Source organism: Rana temporaria, chromosome 3 (assembly GCF_905171775.1).
Source record: "Rana temporaria chromosome 3, aRanTem1.1, whole genome shotgun sequence".
NCBI lineage: Eukaryota > Metazoa > Chordata > Amphibia > Anura > Ranidae > Rana > Rana temporaria.
In genome coordinates, this window is record NC_053491.1 from 200224746 (window position 1) to 200244477 (window position 19732).

At 42.8% G+C, this 19732-nt stretch overlaps 1 protein-coding gene across 1 annotated transcript in view; it reads right to left on the bottom strand.

Annotated features, from left to right (window-relative positions):
• The window catches only part of PLXNC1 (plexin C1), a 151119-nt gene extending 134434 nt beyond the window's left edge, over nucleotides 1-16685 (bottom strand). The window contains exons 1-3 of the mRNA XM_040344126.1: nucleotides 15642-16685; nucleotides 7501-7635; nucleotides 4285-4419 (exon numbers count right to left, since the gene is read on the bottom strand). Coding sequence (XP_040200060.1) covers nucleotides 4285-4419; nucleotides 7501-7635; nucleotides 15642-16595 — 1224 coding nt within the window. The 5' untranslated portion in view covers nucleotides 16596-16685. The remainder of the gene's footprint in view (nucleotides 1-4284; nucleotides 4420-7500; nucleotides 7636-15641) is intronic.
• Nucleotides 16686-19732: the final 3047 nt, after the last annotated feature.

A 19732-nucleotide genomic window follows, 5' to 3' on the forward strand; every position in this document is an offset into this window, starting at 1 on the left:
ATTGAGACTATTTTGAAGGCAAAGGGTGGCCACACCAAATATTGATTTAATTTGGATATCTCTTCTGTTCATTTACTTTTACATTTGTTAATTGATAAAAGAATAAGCTATTAACCAGGGTGGTTAAAAATTGATGATTTAAAAAAATCAGATTTGTTTGATTTATATCAGATTTTTTTTATTTAAATCAGATTTTTTTGATTTTTATCAAATTTATTTTAATAAAATGCTTTACAGTAAAGTAAAAATCTATCTAAAGATAATTTTCTATTTAAGATATATTGATAATTTCGTTTATTCAGCATGAAATGGAGCTTAGTTATGTAGCATGAGGCTGCATATTCTGCAATTTTTGGTAAACTCATTCAATTAAACCAAGCTCTGCAACCTGAGATAACATTGATTCACACAATTTCACACAATTTATGCATTCACACAATTTCACAATAACCATGAGATAAAATAAATTTCAGGATTATTCTTTTATCTCATTGTTTTGCAAAGCTATATACATTACAAACTGTATGATTGAATCGGTTTTGATATTGCTGTTTTACTAACCTGACACAGGGTGGATTTTATTTAAATCAAGTCGATTTAAATCATTATTTAAATCACTAGTAAAAAGGCTTGATTTAAATCAACTCGATTTAAATCACAATTTTTAAAGATCAACTGTCATCTCTGTCCCACAGCGGCTTCTCCTCTGGCCCGCTGTTAACTCACCGACAGTCCCATTCACTTTAATGGGACGGCTGGTGATGCGGCAGTGACACAACAAGGTGAGGGACGTGGCGGCAGCAGGTGAGAGGATGCCCGCTAACAGGCGCTGCCATGATGGATCTGAAATGACAGGTGCTCTTTAAATGTAAGAACTTATTCTTGCTGGTAGTTAATATTTGTAAAATTAACTAAATTAAGGTTTTGTTATTTATAATAATAAGCTATCAGGTTAGTAAAACAGGGATATCAGAACTGATTTATCTCATGGTTACTGTGAAATTGTGTGAATGCATCAATGCAGTGCATGTTATCTCAGCTTGCAGAGCGTGGATTCATTGAATGAGTTTGAATATACAGCCTCATGCTATATAACTTAGCTCCATTTCATGCTGAATAAACTAAATTATTAATATATCTTAAAAGAAATACTATATTTAGATAGATTTTTACTCCAAAAGCATTTAATTAAAATTAATTTGATAAAAATAAAAAATAAATCTGATTTTTTTTTTAAATCATCTATTTTTATCCACCCTGACCTGACAGCTTATTAATCTAAATAGGAAACCTTCATTTTGATCATTTTGCAAATATTAAAGATTCCAACTATCGGCAAGAATAATTCCTTACATTTAAAGTGCACCTGTCATTTCAGATCCATCATGGCAGCGCCTGTTAGCGGGCATCCACTCATCTGCTGCTGCCACATCCCTCACCTTGTTGTGTCACTGCCGCATCACCAGCTGTCCCATTAAGGTGAAAGAGACTGTTGGTGAGTCAACAGCGGGTCAGAGGAGGAGCCACTGCAGGACGGAGATGACAGTTGCTCTTTAAAAATTATGATTTAAATCGAGTTGATTTAATTCAAGCCTTTTTACTAGTGATTTAAATTGACTTGAATTAAATCAAATCCACCCTGCTATTAACACTTCTATTTCAGAAAGCATTCCTAATTTGCATTTTTTCACACCTGCCTAAAACTTTTGTACAGTACTGTGCATATATATATATATATATATATATATATATATATATATATATGTGTGTGTGTGTGTGTATGTGTGTGTGTGTGTGTGTATATATATATATATATATATATATATATAAAATTAAAGTATCTCACAAAAGTGAGTACACCCCTCACATTTTGTAAATATTTTAATATATCTTTTCATGTGACAACTCTGAAGAAATTACACTTTGCTACAATGTAAAGTAATGAGTGTACAGCTTGTATAACAGTGAAACTGTGCTGTCTCCTCAAAATAACTCAGTCATTCATGTCTAAGCCGCTGGCAAAAAAAGTGAGTACACCCCTAAGTGAAAATGTCCAAATTGGGCCCAATTAGCCATTTTGCCTCCCGGTGTCATGTGACTCGTTAGTGTTACAAAGTCTCAGGTGTAAAGGGGGGCAGGTGTGTAAAATTTGGTGTTATCGTTCTCACAATCTCATATTGGTCACTGGAAGTTCAACACCTCATGGCAAGGAACTCTCTGAGGATCTGAAAAAAGAATTGTTGCTCTAAATAAAGATGGCATAGGCTATAGGAAAATTGCCAAGACCCATAAAACTGAGATGCAGAACAGTGGCCAAGACCATACAGCGATTTAACAGGACAGGTTCCACTCAGAACAGGCCTTGCCATGATCGTCCAAAAAAGTTGAGTACATATGCTCAGCGTCATATACAGAGGTTGTCCTTGTGAAATAGACATATGAGTGCTGCCAGCATTGCTGCAGAGGTTGAAGGGATGGGGGTTCAACCTGTCAGTGCTCAGACCATACGCCGCACACTGCATCAAATTGGTCTGCATGGCTGTTGTCCCAGAAGGAAGCCTCTTATAAAGATGATCCACATTAAAGCCAGCAAACAGTTTGCTGAAGACAAGCAGACTGAGGACATGGATTACTGGAACCATGTTCTGTGGTCTGATGAGAACAAGACAAAATGATTTGGTTCAGATGGTGTCAAGCGTGTGTGGTGGCAACCAGGTGAGGAGTACAAAGACAAGTGTGTCTTGCCTACAGTCAAGCATGGTGGTGGGAGTGTCATGGTTTGGGGCTGCATGAGTGCCGCCGCCACTGGAGAGCTACAGTTCATTGAAGGAACCATGAATGCCAACATGTGACATACTGAAGCAGAGCATGCTCCCATCCTTCTGGAGACTGGGCCTTAGCGCAGTATGCCAGCATGATAACGACCGCAAACACACCTCTAAGACAACCACTGCCTAGTTAAAGAAGCTGAGGGTAAAGGTGATGGACAAGCATGTCTCCAGACCTAAACCCTATTGAGCATCTGTGGGGCATCCTCAAAAGGAAGGTGGAGGAGCGCAAGGCCTCCAACATCCACCAGCTCTGTGATGTCATCATTTAGGAGTGGAAGAAGACTCCAGTGGCAACCTGTGAAGCTCTGGTGTACTCCTTGCCCAAGAGGGTTAAAGCAGTGCTGGAAAATAATGGTGGCCACACAAAATATTGACACTTTGTGCCCAATTTGGACATTTTCACTTAGGGGTGTACTCATTTTTGTTGCCAGAAATTTAGACATTAATGGCTGTGTGTTGAGTTTTTTTGAGGGAACAGCAAATTTACACTGTTATACAAGCTGTACACTCACTACTTTACATTGTAGCAAAGTGCCGTTTCTTCAGTGTGGTCACAGGAAAGAATATAATAAAATGTCAACAAAAAAAGGGAGGGGTGTACTCACTTTTATGAGATACTGTAAATATTATATATATATATATATATATATATGTATATATATATATATATATATATATATATATTGTAGGGGTTAGCTCGGTAGCGGGGTGTGTGACCTCCTGAGTGGGTTCACTACACACTGAATTATACAGAGAGGCAGCCGTGGGTGGTTGAAAAACAAGGGTTATGGTTTATTCTTCCATATTGCTGGAAACAAGTGCAAGCATCAAAACAGCATAAACAAAATAAAACATAAAATAAAACCCTGGCCACTTGGGCCGTCTACCTTCACAACACAGAAACCTACCTATGGAGTCTGGCGCAGCCTACTGCTGGGCAGACACTGCTGGTCTTCCAGCAAAAAACAATAGTCTTTTTGATTTTCTTATCACACAGCAAAGATATCAACTACCACTTCACCTTCAGAAGTCTTCCTCAGCTCACTACTCTCCTTAACTCAACAAGCCTCAGGATGCAGCATTGAGTAGTAATCCTCTGGACAATTTATAGAGGCCTTAATTTCCTCATTCTGAACAGCTGAAGCTATCCAACGTCCTTAAACCTTTCTGGCTACTTCTGCAGCTGACACCCGATAGTAATTGGTGAAGTTTCTAAACAAGGCAGAAATGTATCTCCCGTCTGTGACAACACCCCCAGATTTACCTGACTTCCTTTCACAATATATATATTAAGGTTAGATTAATGGTGCAATTTTCTTGAAACTAAAATAAAAGTCTGTGGTCTTCAAATTGGTCTTCAAATTGTAATTTTCTTTTGCATTAAAAACTTAGAAGTAACATGCAAAATTTGAATATGTTTATGATATCACTGTAGCAAGTAGAAAATACCAACCTCATTCACAGTGGCTACATACAGGTAAGTATCGTTAACAGGATCCAGGTGCATTGTTTTGAAGACCGCAGCTTCATCCTCAAATTCATGTAAAACTTCTGGACAGCTTGCTGTATAGTTTGAATCCAAAGTAACCTGCATTTGGGCATAATTACCATAAAAAAAAGCTATTTGATGTCAGTAAGGCAACAACATCATCACATGTAGTGTGTATGTTTGGTGTTTGGTATGTGGTGTGTAGTGTGCTTTTGGAATGTGGTCTATGGAATGTGTTTGTAATGTCAATATTCCCATCACACACACTCCTGGAATGGGCTCAGAAGTAGCGGATGCTGCAGCCAGTTGGAGACTGGTGTAGCGGTACCCCTATAGGGGCCAATAACTAATGATGATGAAAGATGATAAAAGTACACTCACCCAGACAATGATGATAATCTGAGTTCTTCTCCTGATTGTGCAGAGCCCACCAACACGCACACTGACTCAGTGACCATTCTAGGGGTTAGTCTTTTTTAAAGTTTAATGCTGAATAAACGTAAACTGAGGAGAGATGTAAGGCATGGGATACTCAGATAAATGCAGATTTAAAGAAGCGAACACTAACTTCACTGTCCTGAGAAATGAGAATATAGCGCACCTTGTCCCCTGAGACTGGAGGGCAAAGGCCAGATTAGGGGGTAGGTAAGCATTCTGTACCCCATAACACTACGTTGGTTCTTATCTCCTTACAGAAAAAGACGTCACTCAGATCTGCAGACAGTCTTTTACTCAGGAAGCCGCGGGATAGCCACCCAGACTCAGCTTTCAGATGCCTTCTAGAAAAGTAATCTTAGACAGGATCCTTAAAGGGTGAAGTCCTCGGGTTGTTTCTGTAGTTATAGGTAGGGCTCCTAGGCTCTGCCCCAGCCAGGATTCTGATAAACAGCAAATTAACCAGTGGCACAACATTCAGAGATGCAGCTTTCCCAGATGGTGACTCTCTTGGGCCAGACGTGTAGTCTTGTGCTCCAAATAGGCAAGCTAGGCCGCAGTGGGCCTTCTGGACCTAGCAGCTTGAAAAGCCAGACAGCAGCTCCTCAGGCCTTAGCCCAGTGATGGCAAACCTTGGCACCCCAGATGTTTTGGAACTACATTTCCCATGATACTCAACTACACTACAGAGAACATGAGCATCATGGGAAATGTAGTTCCAAAACATCTGGGGTGCCAAGGTTCACCATCACTGCCTTAGCCTGAGGCAAGTGGGCGAGCACATGGCCTTCCCCATTTTTTTTTAACCTTCCACCATCATGCCCCAGTGGCTTGAACCTCCTACTGGGATAGCTGGGGGAGATAGGAATATTCATAACTCAGTCTGGCAGGGAACCCTCATACTATAATCAGTAGCCCCCAGTGACACCTACTGACAACAGTGAAATGAGCTTAGCGAGAAAATCCAGTTCACAACTATACAAATCAAAAACTGGGATAACTACTACCCAGCCAAAAACTACATTTCCCTACTGACTAGCAACCTATATAAAAGGGTGCTACAATGGAGACATCACAGGTTAATGTACATATTTGCCAGCATACCACAGATCATTAAATGTCATCTGAAAGTTTTATCGAAGAATAATCACATCACAAAGGACAAAGTAAAAATTTTTGGAGTCACACAGGAACCCTTCATCAGGCATGTCATCACATGCCTGACTAAGGCTGGATTCACACCTATGCATTTTTTGTGCTTTTTGCATTTTGTAGATTTTAACTACAGCCCATTTAACATGTTTTCCTATGGAACATGTTCTGTAGAGCAAATTTGTAAAATGCAAAAAGCACGAAAAATGCCTAGGTGTGAATCAAGCCTGATGCCCTGCATACACGTACCGGTTTTCCGGTGGATTTTTACCACCGGGAAACCCGAGGGGAAAGCCGAGAACCGGCTCGGCAGCTTTTCCCCCCTACACAAGGCTGGTTTTCCTAACAGAAAAACTGCCATGAGAGCTTTGGCCAGGAAACCTGGCCGTGTGTAAGCTCCACCGCAGTGTTTCCCATAGGAAAACTGCCAGTTCTAATTTTTCCCGCCGGGATTCCCGGCAGTTTTCCTGTTGGAAAAACTGCCATGGAGCACACACACGGTGCTCCATGGCAGTTTTCCCGGCCAAAAGCCGACGGGAAAACTGGCCGTGTGTACGAGGCATAAGGAATCCATAATGTGTGGTTCCAATACATTACAGTTTGTCCACTGTGATGTGATCATTCTTTAATAAAACTTTCAGATGACATATGATGATTCGAGGTGTGCTGGCAAATATATACACTGGTATGTGTTTGTGTCAAGTATGGTGTATGATGTGTGGTGTGTGTATTGAAGCATAGCTTTCAGAAGCATTCATATTTTACAGCTGTGTAATCTTACGGCTCATACACAATAATGGATTACCAACCACTGGATGTACTATTCATAACTGGCTGTGAAAAGAATTATACAGTGTATGGGTAAAAAAAAATCATCCACGGACATTTATGAAAATCTGCTATTTTAAAAGTATATATAAAGTATTTTTTTTTTTATATGGATGAAGTGTGTAAAGGTTAGAAGATCTGTCAGGTTTTCAGTCATTCTAACTATTCTACTGCTGGGGAAATTAACCCACTCTATTTGTCCTACACGTAGTGCCATTTTCACTAGCAAATCCAACATTTTTAATTGCCACTGAAACAGGAATAGAGGAAAAATCTTTAAATTAGGTCACTTGTTTTGCTGACAAGTGTTTTGGCAGGGGAGGGGTGTGTAGGTGGGTAGGAGTGAAGATGTATTCACTGTGTTGGATAGGGTTGTGTTTGGTCTTGCCTATGATGGTTTGAATGGAAGAAAGAGATTCTGTGGACAGGTGTCTTTTATACACATAACGCGTTGCCTACACGCGACCATTTTTTTTTTCAGTATCCAATTGGGGAGATTTTCCTTTACTTCCTGTCCCAGAGAAGATAATGTGGCGCCATGGCAAACAAAAGGAGTGGATCCTCTCTAGCTCAGCAAGCTGGCCCCCCTACAATCTACATAAATAAAAACTATGTGTTTCTTTAGTGCTACATTTGTGTTGTTTTGTGCTGTAAAAAATTAGCAAGAAGTTTTAGCACTTTTACAATTCCTTGAAAAAAAAAAGCATTGGCTTTATATAAACGTTAATGTTATGTTTATAGTAACTGTGGACTTCTCTGATTCACCTTAAGCAACTGCCCATTTCCAGTTCCAAGAAACAGAACCAATGTCTTCTGTACTTCCATTACATATACTGAAGTCAAGTCTCCATGGCTAATTGTTGGTTTAGAATGTATTGGCAAAGGATTATCATAATTTTCCTAAAATCAACAAATTACAGAAAAATTCATCAGAAAGGTGCAAAATATCAACATACCAAAAGAAAATACAGAATGTGTTTTTTAGTCAGTCCAAATATAAACTGCATATATGATAATAAAGAATCAAATCTGCTATAGTGCAAAAAAGCATGATTATTTAATCTCACTTCTCTTTAATAATACAAGCAAATGTGTCTACAATTGCATGAGTTATGGGATGTCATCGTTTATGACCTTCTTCTGCTGTTACTTTCGATACAGGATGTAACGGCAGATGCTTTCACATATAAATGATAGGGGGAAGTTTCAGTTCTTTGAAATACCATACGACTTGCACACCACAAATTCTTCAAGATGTATGCCAACTAATAGCAAAACATATAGCCTAAATTACTGATTTAAGGCCATTGTAACCAAATTGTGAAAACAATGAAAAGGCAAAACCCATGCCTTTAGATATTTACAATTATTATATTTTCCCAACATTGTGAAAGTGACATGATTTTATATAAATGTGCAATCAAATTCCTTATCAGCTCAGATTGTAGCATTACCCCCATTGTAGCAGCTGATTAGGATGGGTTCTCTGTTCTTTGCCTTGACCTCTTCCAAAAAAACATCAGCCCCTCTAACAGTACATAGATTCATGCATTGCAGGAATCTATGTATTGTTGCTGCCACCCACTTTTCCCACTGAGCACCGGCCATCTGAATAACGGCCAGCGGCTCTGATAGGCTTTCCGATTACAGTCCTCAGGCTGTTATCGGCTTCCAAATAGTTATCCAGGGGATGCACAGGGGGTGCATTCCCTGGATAACACTGACAGGCGTCTTAGCCAATCAGGTTCACTGGTTTTGGTTACTGGTAACCTGATTGGCTGAAGCGTCATCGAGGGCGGGAGATGACATCGAGGGACGGTGGAAGCAGGATGGCTGACCCCAGAAAGGTTTTACAGGGCACAGTGGCAGCATTTTACAGGGCACAGTGGCAGCATTTTACAGGGCACAGTGGCTATAATTGATGGGCACAGTGGCTATAATTGATGGGCACAGTGGCTATAATTGATGGCACAGTGGCTCCAATTGATTATTGATGGGCACAGTGGTGACAATTGATGGCACAGTGGTAACAATTGATGGCACAGTGGTGACAATTGATGGGCACAGTGGTGACAATTGATGGCACAGTGGCTGCGTTTGATGGCATGGCACAGTGGTGACAATTGATGGGCACAGTGGTGATAAATGATGGCACAGTGGCTGCGTTTGATGGCATGGCACAGTGGCTGCATTTGATGGCATGGCACAGTGGCGACAATTGATGGCACAGTGGCGACAATTGATGGCATGGAACAGTGGTGACAATTGATGGCACAGTGGCTGCATTTTATGGCACAGTGGCTGCATTTGATGGGCACAGTGGCTGCTTTTGATGGGCACAGTGGCTGCTTTTGATGGGCACAGTGGCTGCAATTGATGGGCACAGTAGCTGAGTATGATGGGCACAGTGAGGCTGCAATTGTTTTTTTTTTTTCCGTTTGCTTGCGCCCCCCTCAAAAATGTTGAGCACCAGCCTTCACTGCCCTCTAACACACCAGGTTGAGTGTACAAACATACATTATCACAGGAAATCACTGAACGTAACACTTAGTACTCAGTAGTAGCGCTATATCAAAGAAAACAGGCAACAAACTAAATATATTTTCACGCAATATGGTTGGTAACTAGCCAAACATAAAATGTATTAACAATGGTAATAACACAATTTAGCATACATTGTGATTACCAGAAAGGATGAGGCATAAGATGACATTTGGCATCCAGATCAGCATAAACAGTAGCAAGGCCACCTCAAGTGCAGCAGTGAGCAGTAGTAACGTTTAATCTACCGAGTGCTGGAACTATACTACCAGAGCGCATTTATGGCAGCGATGCTAGTCCTAGACTGACTGGGTATGCCCTGTCCAAAAGAAAATGAGGATGGCAGTGGAGGGGGCAGGGGAACAAATGGGATTTGCAGTATAATTACTACTGGAGCCAAGGGCGGATCCAGAGTCTAGTCTCGGGAGGGGCACTGCCAGAAAATAAGGTGTTGCTTACATAACTCAATTAGGTGTCCGATGTGTCCGCTGCAATGTTGCCGTACCGCTAAAAAATCAATGATCGCCGCCATTACTAGTAAAAAATATTTAAATATAAATGCCATAAATCTATCCCATAGTTTGTAGACGATTGTCAGGGACTGCAGACATGGTACAAGAGATGGTCAGAGACTGCAGACATGGTACAAGAGATGGTCAGAGACTGCAGACATGGTACAAGAGATGGTCAGAGACTGCAGACATGGTACAAGAGATGGTCAGAGACTGCAGACGTGGTACAAGAGATGGTCAGAGACTGCAGGCATGGTACAAGGGATGGTCAGAGACTGCAGAAGTGGTATAAGAGATGGTCAGAGACTGCAGACGTGGTACAGGAGATGGTCAGAGACTGCAGACATGGTACAAGGGATAGTCAGAGACTGCAGATGTGGTACAAGGGATGGTCAGAGACTGCAGACGTGGTATAAGAGATGGTCAGAGACTGCAGGCATGGTACAAGGGATGGTCAGAGACTGCAGACCTGGTATAAAAGATGGTCAGAGACTGCAGGCATGGTACAAGGGATGGTCAGAGACTGCAGACGTGGTATAAGAGATGGTCAGAGACTGCAGGCATGGTACAAGGGATGGTCAGAGACTGCAGACGTGGTATAAGAGATGGTCAGAGACTGAACACATGGTACAAGAGATCAATGCAGCCTCATCAGTGCCCACCATTGCAGCCTCACTGTGCATATGAATGCAGCCCCACCTTTGTGTATAAATTCAGTCCCACTTTTGTATATTAATGCAGTCCCACTTTTGTATATCAATGCAGTCCCACTTTTGTATATCAATGCAGACCCACTTTTGTATATCAATGCAGACCCACTTTTGTATATCAATGCAGACCCACTTTTGTATATCAATGCAGACCCACTTTTGTATATCAATGCAGACCCACTTTTGTATATCAATGCAGACCCACTTTTGTATATCAATGCAGACCCACTTTTGTATATCAATGCAGACCCACTTTTGTATATCAATGCAGACCCACTTTTGTATATCAATGCAGCCCCACTTTTGTATATCAATGCAGCCCCACTTTTGTATATCAATGCAGCCCCACTTTTGTATATGAATGCAGCCCCACTTTTGTATATGAATGCAGCCCCACTTGTGTCTATGAATGCAGTCCCACTTTTGTATATGAATGCAGTCCCACTTTTGTATATGAATGCAGTCCCACTTTTGTATATGAATGCAGTCCCACTTTTGTATATGAATGCAGTCCCACTTTGTATATGAATGCAGCCCCACTTTGTATATGAATGCAGCCCCACTTTGTATATGAATGCAGCCCCACTTTGTATATGAATGCAGCCCCACTTTTGTCTATTAATGCAGCCACACTGTGCATGGCACTCACCATGGCATTGCCTCGATCACACACAGCAGGTATCTCCTCTCCCGACGTGTGTCATGGAACAAACAGGAGCTGTAGGTCTGTGTTCGGCTCTAGCAAAGTCCCACCCTAGACGGGCTTGTGTGATAGACAAAACACTGATTCAATCAGTGTTCCATCTACTATCACACGAGCAGGTCTAGCACAGGCAGCACAGCCGAACACAGATCCAGCTCTCACACACAGCCAGAGATGCCCGGTGTCATACACGCAGGAGAGAGGGGGAGCGCTGCAGTCAGCTACAGCTCAAAGCAGCCTCAGGACAGGCAGCCTACCAGCCCTGGTGATGAGAGAGGGAGAGAGAGTTAGAGACTCGGCAGCGGGAGCTGCAGGCACCGCAAAGCAGTTTAAAAGCCAATGTGACATGATTGCCTCGGGGGGAGAGCAATTGCCATGTTGCCATGTTGCCCCCCCCCCCCTGGATCCGCCGTTGCCACAAAGCAGTTTAAAAAAAAATAGTAAAAAAAAGAAAATTTTTTTTTTTTTTTTTTTTTTTTTTAAAGCCAATGTGACATGATTGCCTCGGGGGGGGGGCAATTGCCCTGTTGCCCCCCCCCCTGGATCCGCCGTTGACTGGAGCAGCAGTTCTTTGTTATTCAGCTGGCTAACTCTAGGGCCCTTTAAGAGCATTTTGTGCATAGGGGTAGTATAGGTGCTGTCTAGGTTTGGAATAAGTGCCGTGTAGGGTGCAATATGGATTGGGTACACTGAGGCCCCGTACACACGACCAAACATGTATGCTGAAACTGGTCCGCGGGCCAGTTTCAGCAGACATGTTTGGTCGTGTGTGGGTGCGAGCGGGCCGAATTCCAGCAAACATTTGCCCGCCGGGCCTTTTCCCAGCGGACAAATATTCCTGGACGTGTTTTAAAACCGTCCGCTGGAATCCTGCCCGCTCGGACATGTACGGTCGTCAGTACAGACCTACCGTACATGTCCAGGCGCCCGCCGTCCCTCGCATGCGTCGAATGACTTCGACGCATGCGTGGAAGCCTTTAAATGGCAGGCCCGCCCACGTCTCCGCGTCATCGCCGCGTCATCGTCGCGGCGACGACGCGGACATGCCCCGCGTAATGTTTACGCGCGGACTTCTGTACGATGGTGTGTACAACCATCGTACAGAAGCCCTCTGGCAGACATGTACGGTGAAAACGGTCCGACGGACCGCTTTCACCGTACATGTTTGTTCGTGTGTACCCGGCCTTAGTGTCCTGCTCTCAGTGGCTCAGTCCCTGCTAGCAGTATCAGCAGTAGGTTCTCCCCAAAGGCCATTGTTGATCAGCAGTGGGAAGCAGAGGGTGAGTGGACTCTCCAGTCTCCCTGCAGCAGGGGTGCAGGTGCAGTGATGTGGCTGCATTTGTAAATTCCAAAAGCCAATACACAGGAATAGTAATGCTAAAAAGCACTTTTGGGTTTAACCAAAACATTTTGGGGTAATTCTCCTTTAAGGGGGCGTGTCAGGGGGTGTGTCCTATTCCTACATACGTTGCTAATAGGTTTCCCTTTTGCTGGCTAATCAAGCACAATGATACCATGATCATTAAACCAGGTATTGGTACTTTTGGCAGTGTGGGCAGGTGCCAAGTCCAGCTGGAAAACTAAATCAGCATCTCCATAAAGCATGAAATGCTCTAGTATTTTCTGGTAGATGGCTGCGCTGACTTTGGACTTGATAAAACACAGTGAATCAACATCAGCAGATGACATGGCTCCCCAAATCACCACTGACTGAAAATTGTTAAATTTCATTTGGAAATCAACGTCCTAGAGTCTGGAGGAAGAGTGGAGAGGCAAAGAATCCAATTTGCATGAGGTCCAGTGCGAAGTTTCCACAGTCAGTGATGATTTGCTGGTGTTGGTCCACTGTGTTTTATCAAGTCCAAAGTCAGCACAGACCTCTACCAGAAAATGCTAGCGCACTTCATGCTTTTCCCTGCCGACCAGCAGCAAACTTGCCAAGAGACGGTCGCACACCAAAACTCACTGACTGGGCTAGGAGGGCATTAATCAGAGAGGCAGCACATAGACCTAAGGTAACCCTGGAGGAGCTGCAGAGTTTCCCAGCAGAGACTGGAGTATCTGTACCATAGGACGACAATAAGCCGTATACTCCATAGAGTTGGGCTTTATAGCAGAGTGTCCAGAAGAAAGCCATTACTTTCAGCCAAAAACGAAATGGCATGTTTTGAGTTTGCGAAAAATCATGTGGGAGACTCCCAAAATGTATGGAGGAAGGTGCTCTGGTCTGATGAGACTAACATTTTACTTTTTGGCCATCAAAGAAAACACTATGTCTGGCGCAAACCCAACACATCACATCACTCAAAGAGCATCCTGCTGTGGGGATGTTTTTCAGCAGTCAGGACTGGGAAACTGGTCAGAGTTGAGGAAAAGATGGTTGGTGCTAAATACAGGGATATTGTTGAGCAAAACCTGTACCACTCTGTATGTGATTTGAGGCTAGGATGGAGGTTCACCTTCCAGCAGGACAATGACCCCAAACACACTGGTAAAGCAACACTTGAGTGGTTTAGGGGAAACATGTAAATGTGTTGGAATGGCCTAGTCAGAGCCCAGACCTCAATCCAATAGAAAATGTGTGGTCAGACTTATAGATTGCTGTTCACAAGCACAAACCATCCAACTTGAAGGAGCTGGAGCAATTTTGCAAGGAGGAATGGGCAAAAATCCCAGTGGCAAGATGTGGCAAGCTCATAGAGACTTATCCAAAGTGACTTGGAGCTGTGATAGCTGCAAAAGGTGCTTCTACAAAGTATTGACTTTAGGGGGGTGAATAGTTATGCACATTGACTTTTTCTATTATTTTGTCCTATTTGTTGTTTGCTTCACAATAAACAAAAAACTTCTTTAAAGTTGTTGGCATGTTCTTTTAATTAAATGATGCAAATCCTCAAACAATCCATGTTAATTCCAGATTGTGAGGCAACAAAACATGAAAAATGCCAAGGGGGTGAATACTTTTACAACTTTTACATAAGTTGTACCTGTCTATCTGCAGCACTCTCTTCTCTACAACTGTTCAAAGTGCTGAATTTATAAAGCTTGTCCGAGAGTCGAGAAAAAGGCAGCAGGGAGCTGGTTACACTCTTTAGAGCTCAGTGAGGAGAGCTCTGAGAGCTGATTGGAGGAAAGAGACACCATAGGCACACAGGAACAACGCTGAGGCTGTTAATCACAAGCTGTGCCCTGCCTTGTCACTATTTTTCTCTTGGTGTCAGAAAAACTTGTCAGAAGCGATTCATGCTGATAGCAGAGGAACAAAGCAGCAGACAGAAATGACACTCAGTGCTCTTAATTGAGACAAGTGCACACTATAGAGGAATATGCTTTGTTCATATTTCATGTCTGAGGTTTACAACCACTTTAAAGTATAACTGAAGGCAACATTTTTATTTTAGTTTTTCGATAGAGTGGGTTCACCTGCTAAGAGTGGGTTCACAATTGGATGCGGAATCCCCTCATCCAATTCGCAATAGCAAGGGATTGTGACCGGCTCTCTATGGAGCCAGTTCACATATCTCCAATGCAGGTCTTGTGCAAATTTGCACAGGAGTCCTGTGCGTCTTTTGGTCGATTTCAGGTCTGAATTCAGCCAAAAATTGGGGCTGAAATCGGACCTGAAACAATGAACCAGGACGCACAGGCCCCTGCTGGGAGCCACTTTAGTATTAGGTGTGAACCGAGCCTTAGTTTTTATGGCAATCTGTGTCCCTGTTAGAGAGATTCATCCTCTATATTTGTCCTGTTTATCACTATCACCAGTGAAATAAAATCATACATTTTGATGCCCATGCTTTGGATGAGTTTCCTCTCACTTTCTGCTTTGGCTATGGGACAGAAAGTCAAGGAAAAAATCCATAATGGGACACGGCCAGAAAAAAATGACAGGTGTTAAAACCCTCCCTTTCTCAATCCAAAAAATGGGTCAGACCCAATTGAACATTTTTTTTTTAAATTTAAATTATGGTGATAAATATAAGCAATAAATACTTGAAACAGACCAGCTAGGGAATACCCAACACTCATGGGTCCATATATGGTGGGACACAGGTAATAAAGGTCAGAAACGGACTTATGCCCCATACGCACGATCGGCTTTTGCTCGGCCAAACTCACATCGGAATTCCGACAGAATTCCATCGGAGTAAAAGAGAACATGTTCTCTATCTAAACTCCGACAGAATTCCATCAGAGTAAAAGATAACATGTTTCCTATCTAAACTCCGACGGAATTCCTCGGAATATCCTATGGAAAAACTCTGATGGGGCATACACATGGTCTCTGTCTGACTTTTTCCATCGGAAAATTCCGATCGTGTGTACGGGGCTTCAAATGTTAATATCAATACAGTGACAAAAGCAGTGGCAATAGTTATGACCTAAGCAAGTGGTTTTGTAAGTATAATAAGAATTGAATAAAATGGTATTAATACTCACACAGGTGAAATCATTATTAACATTAAAGTCCGTATAGATGCAACCTTTGGATCTGTTCTCCAGCAAAGTGATGTTGTAGATGCAAAGAGCTGTCTTATCGAGAGATGCACTATTGTTTGTGCTAAAAATTCCAGCCCAGAAGAAACTCCCAGAGCTGGCGAATGCAAACGAAGACAAAATCACCCCTCTCTGCGTCTCTGTCCCACATGTCAGATTATACTGAGAATTAAATGAAAGACTTGAATCCTCACAATCCAGAACTACCAGTCTTGCCTTCATTTCATTAGATGGGTAATATGGAAATATAAACTTCCCCTTCCATTCAAATGCATCAACAATGTTTAGAACAGTTGACACAGTCTTGAGTTCAACCTTGTCTTTATATGTAAATATGTCACCATCACCCTTCTCTCTTATTACCACTGTTCTTGTTCCAGATGTTTCCCTTTTGGAAGGTGCAGCAGTTACAAAGTAGATCTTGTTGGCTTTTTGGAAAATGAAGCCTGCAGCAGTATGCTCGGGGTTACATGATACAATTTCATCACCGTATCCTTTAAGAAGAGTCAGGTTATTGACACTGTACTCCCTGCACGCCCCTGAATTTTTATTCCAGCAACTGAGTACAATATCATTATACACAAGTAAAATTTTGTTATAGTACACCTGTGACGCGTCTTCTTTTTCTTCACAGCTTCTGTTTCTTCCATCGTGTGACCCTGGATGTCTTAATGCCTCAATATCAAGCCTATGATTAAAGAGATGCAGATTGTCTTCTGTGGCTACTACAACGTGTTCCCTCCCAGTTGCAATGTTTTGAATAGGATGAGTGAATCTGAAGGATCCCTCACTGAGCACAGGATCTGTTGTTGTAAATCTGATGAGAAGACACAGCAGAGTGCTGGCAGAAGGAGACATGGGCATCCTGTAGTTGTTGTTCCCCCGCACATGGCCCATAGATGACTGGTGTGGGAGATGTCCGCAGCTGTGCTACACTGAACAGCAATCCAACACTTTAAATGATATAACGAAGAGCTTAGTTCCCATTTTACTGCAACTTCCTGAACTATTGTAAGTTAAGCAACAGCAAAAATTTGCTGACATATCCTCTGTATGTTCCTGCCCATTACCATGGTAAAAAAAAAAAAAAGACCACTTTAGCTAAAGGGGAACTAGATAATATTTTCATGAAATTTATATTCTGAGTTGTGTAACCGGACTCCTTTCCTGCACATAGAAAACCTAAATTTCCTGCTTCGAAACATAACTGTGCATACTCCTTTTTCCTTATTATTGATGTGTGTATATGTAGCACCCTTCTAGCCCAGGATGCTAGGTACATTTTGTTTTTGGCTCCTTCTGCAATTAAGGTAACAGTGATTGTTTGGTCTGGTCTGATCAGGGTTTCACAGGCTGAGCATTTGATTGCGCCCCCTTGCCTCTAGAAGAAGTTTCTAGAGCTTAGGCAGGGAGAATTCAAATAACCAGCTTGAATATTGATCAGGGCATAGCCAAGCCCCTGGGGTGATGTGCCCAGTTGGTGGCTGGGAAGCTGATAAATAGTCTGGAGCCTTGGGAGATTTCCCCAGCAAGAAGAGTTAACAGCCTCAGAGGGCTATTGCCTGTGTTGCTGTTCTGTGAGGTCTCAGAAATAGCAGGTACTTGGAAGTGACTGCAGAACTTTGCCAAAGGGATCTGGTCTAGAGAAAGACTGTCTCACTTACTGGGCTATGTCCGGAGGAGGCTGGAAGGTGGAAGCTGTCCTGGGGAGTAATGACCCTGAATTGATTTCCGGTGACTGTGTGCTTTTGGAATATAAGTGCCAGAGGTAGCTTGGACTGAGACAGGTTGCATAGGGTCTCAGATACTGGCCATTTCCTGTCCTCAGCAGTATCCTAGACTGTGGGCTTAGAGAAGAGTGCCCTCCTGTATGGTGCAGTGTTCCTTGCACTGGGTGGCAAAAGTTGCTTTTGAGATACATGGTATTAAGATGCCAAAGAGGCTTGCTTTATGGCCCCCAGCTGTGAGGCCCTATTATTCACAGTTGCTTAAGGAGAAGTTTGTCCTCTCACAGCCAATTGCTAACTGTTTTGGAGTATCCCATGCCCTAAACCTCTCCTGTTAATGTTTCTTCAAGCAGTAAATCTTAAAAAGACATACCCTAGATAGTGTTAATGGAGCCAGTGTAAATGGACTGGTGCTTGCGGTGGTGAGCAACATTTATACTTTTAGGGAAGAAATCACAGGTGTCCCCAGTGGAGTCCCTCTTTACATCAGGTGTCCCCAGCGGAGTCCCTCCTTACATCAGGTGTCCCCAGCGGAGTCCCTCCTTACATCAGGTGTCCCCAGCGGAGTCCCTCCTTACATCAGGTGTCCCCAGCGGAGTCCCTCCTTACATTAGGTGTCCCCAGCGGAGTCCCTGCTTGCATCTGGTGTCCCCAGCAGAGTTCCTCTTTACATGTCCTTACATCCCGCCTTACATCTCCTTATGGTCTCCACGCCATTTACAGAAAACCAGGTTGTGGAGGCGGAAGGAAAGAACCAAGAGGCGGAGCCTGTGTTCCGCCTTTTGTTTCTTCCTCATGATAGCTAGTCTTCTGTAAAATGGCGGGCGGCAGAGACAATTCACAGTGCCGGCGACAGGCCTCTAGCAGCGGCAAAAAAGTGGAGTCCCTCCCTACATCAGGTGTCCCCAGCGGAGTCCCTCTTTACATCAGGTGTCCCCAGCAGACTCCCTTGTTACATCAGGTGTCCGGACTCCCTCGTTACATCAGGTGTCCCCAGCGGACTCCCCCCTTACATCAGGTGTCCCCAGCGGACTCCCCCCTGTAGTGAAGTAGTATATTATAGTGTCACGGCACCAATGTAGTGATATAGTATAGTGTCCAGTAGATGATTCATATATAGGTATTAGTATGATAGTTATGTTCTGCAGCAATACCCAAGTTCTCCAGAGAGTGCAATTTATTTGACTTCCAACACAGAACAAAGTCCACAGATGATACAAATCCAACAGAGTACATATAATTCAGAGTCCCATTTCTCTTAGATCAATTCTAGACCTGTGCCTTCATATTCATAGAGAATATAACTAGACAAGACTGAATGCCAGCTTATATTGCCTATCCACTGAATAGCTGAGCAATTCGATTGGCCATCTTTGATCTACATTGTGTCTCCCAGAGTGACAGATGATGACCCTAGCTGGAGACGGCTTCAGTCATTACATGCCCTAATTTGCATTCTTGCATATTAACATCAACAAGTCTCCCTTGATATGTGCAATTAGATTACAGATACCAAGGGTGGCCTGAGCACATCAGAGTCATTATCTGTCCCCTTTGATATGTGTAGTAAATCTTGTTTGGCCACTAACACCTTTGGTCAACAAACACACTTTGATGTGTAACCTTGCATGCCTGTATCCTGTATGTAACACATATATACTGTGCTATACATATAACACAATATATAAAATACATACACATATATATTAATATTACAACACCCCCTTACATCAGGTGTCCCCAGTGGACTCCCTCCTTACATCAGGTGTCCCATTGGAGTCCCTCCTTACATCAGGTGTCCCCAGCGGCGTCCCTCTTTACATCAGGTATCCCCAGTGGAGTCCTCCCTTACATCAGGTGTCTCCAGCGGAGTCGCTCTTTATATCAGGTGTCCCCAGCAGAGTCCCTCCTTACAGCAGGCATCCCCAGCGGAGTCCCTCCTTACAGCAGGTATCCCCAGCGGAGTCCCTCCTTACATCAGGTATCCCCAGCGGAGTCCTCCCTTACATCAGGTGTCCCCAGCGGAATCCCCTGTTTGTTTAAATTTGCTCTTTTTCCACTTTTGTCGCAAAAAAATAAAACAGTGGTGATTAAATACCACCAAAAGAAAGCTCTATTTGTGTGAAAAAAATTATAACAATTTTGTTTGGGTTCAGTGTTGCATGACTGAGTAATTGGCATTCAAAGTGGGAGAGTACTGAAAATTGGTGTGGGCAGGAGTTATGTGTTAAAGGATCACTAAAGGAATTTTTTTTTTAAGCTAAATAGCTTCCTTTACCTTACTGCAGTCCTGGTTTCATGTCCTTA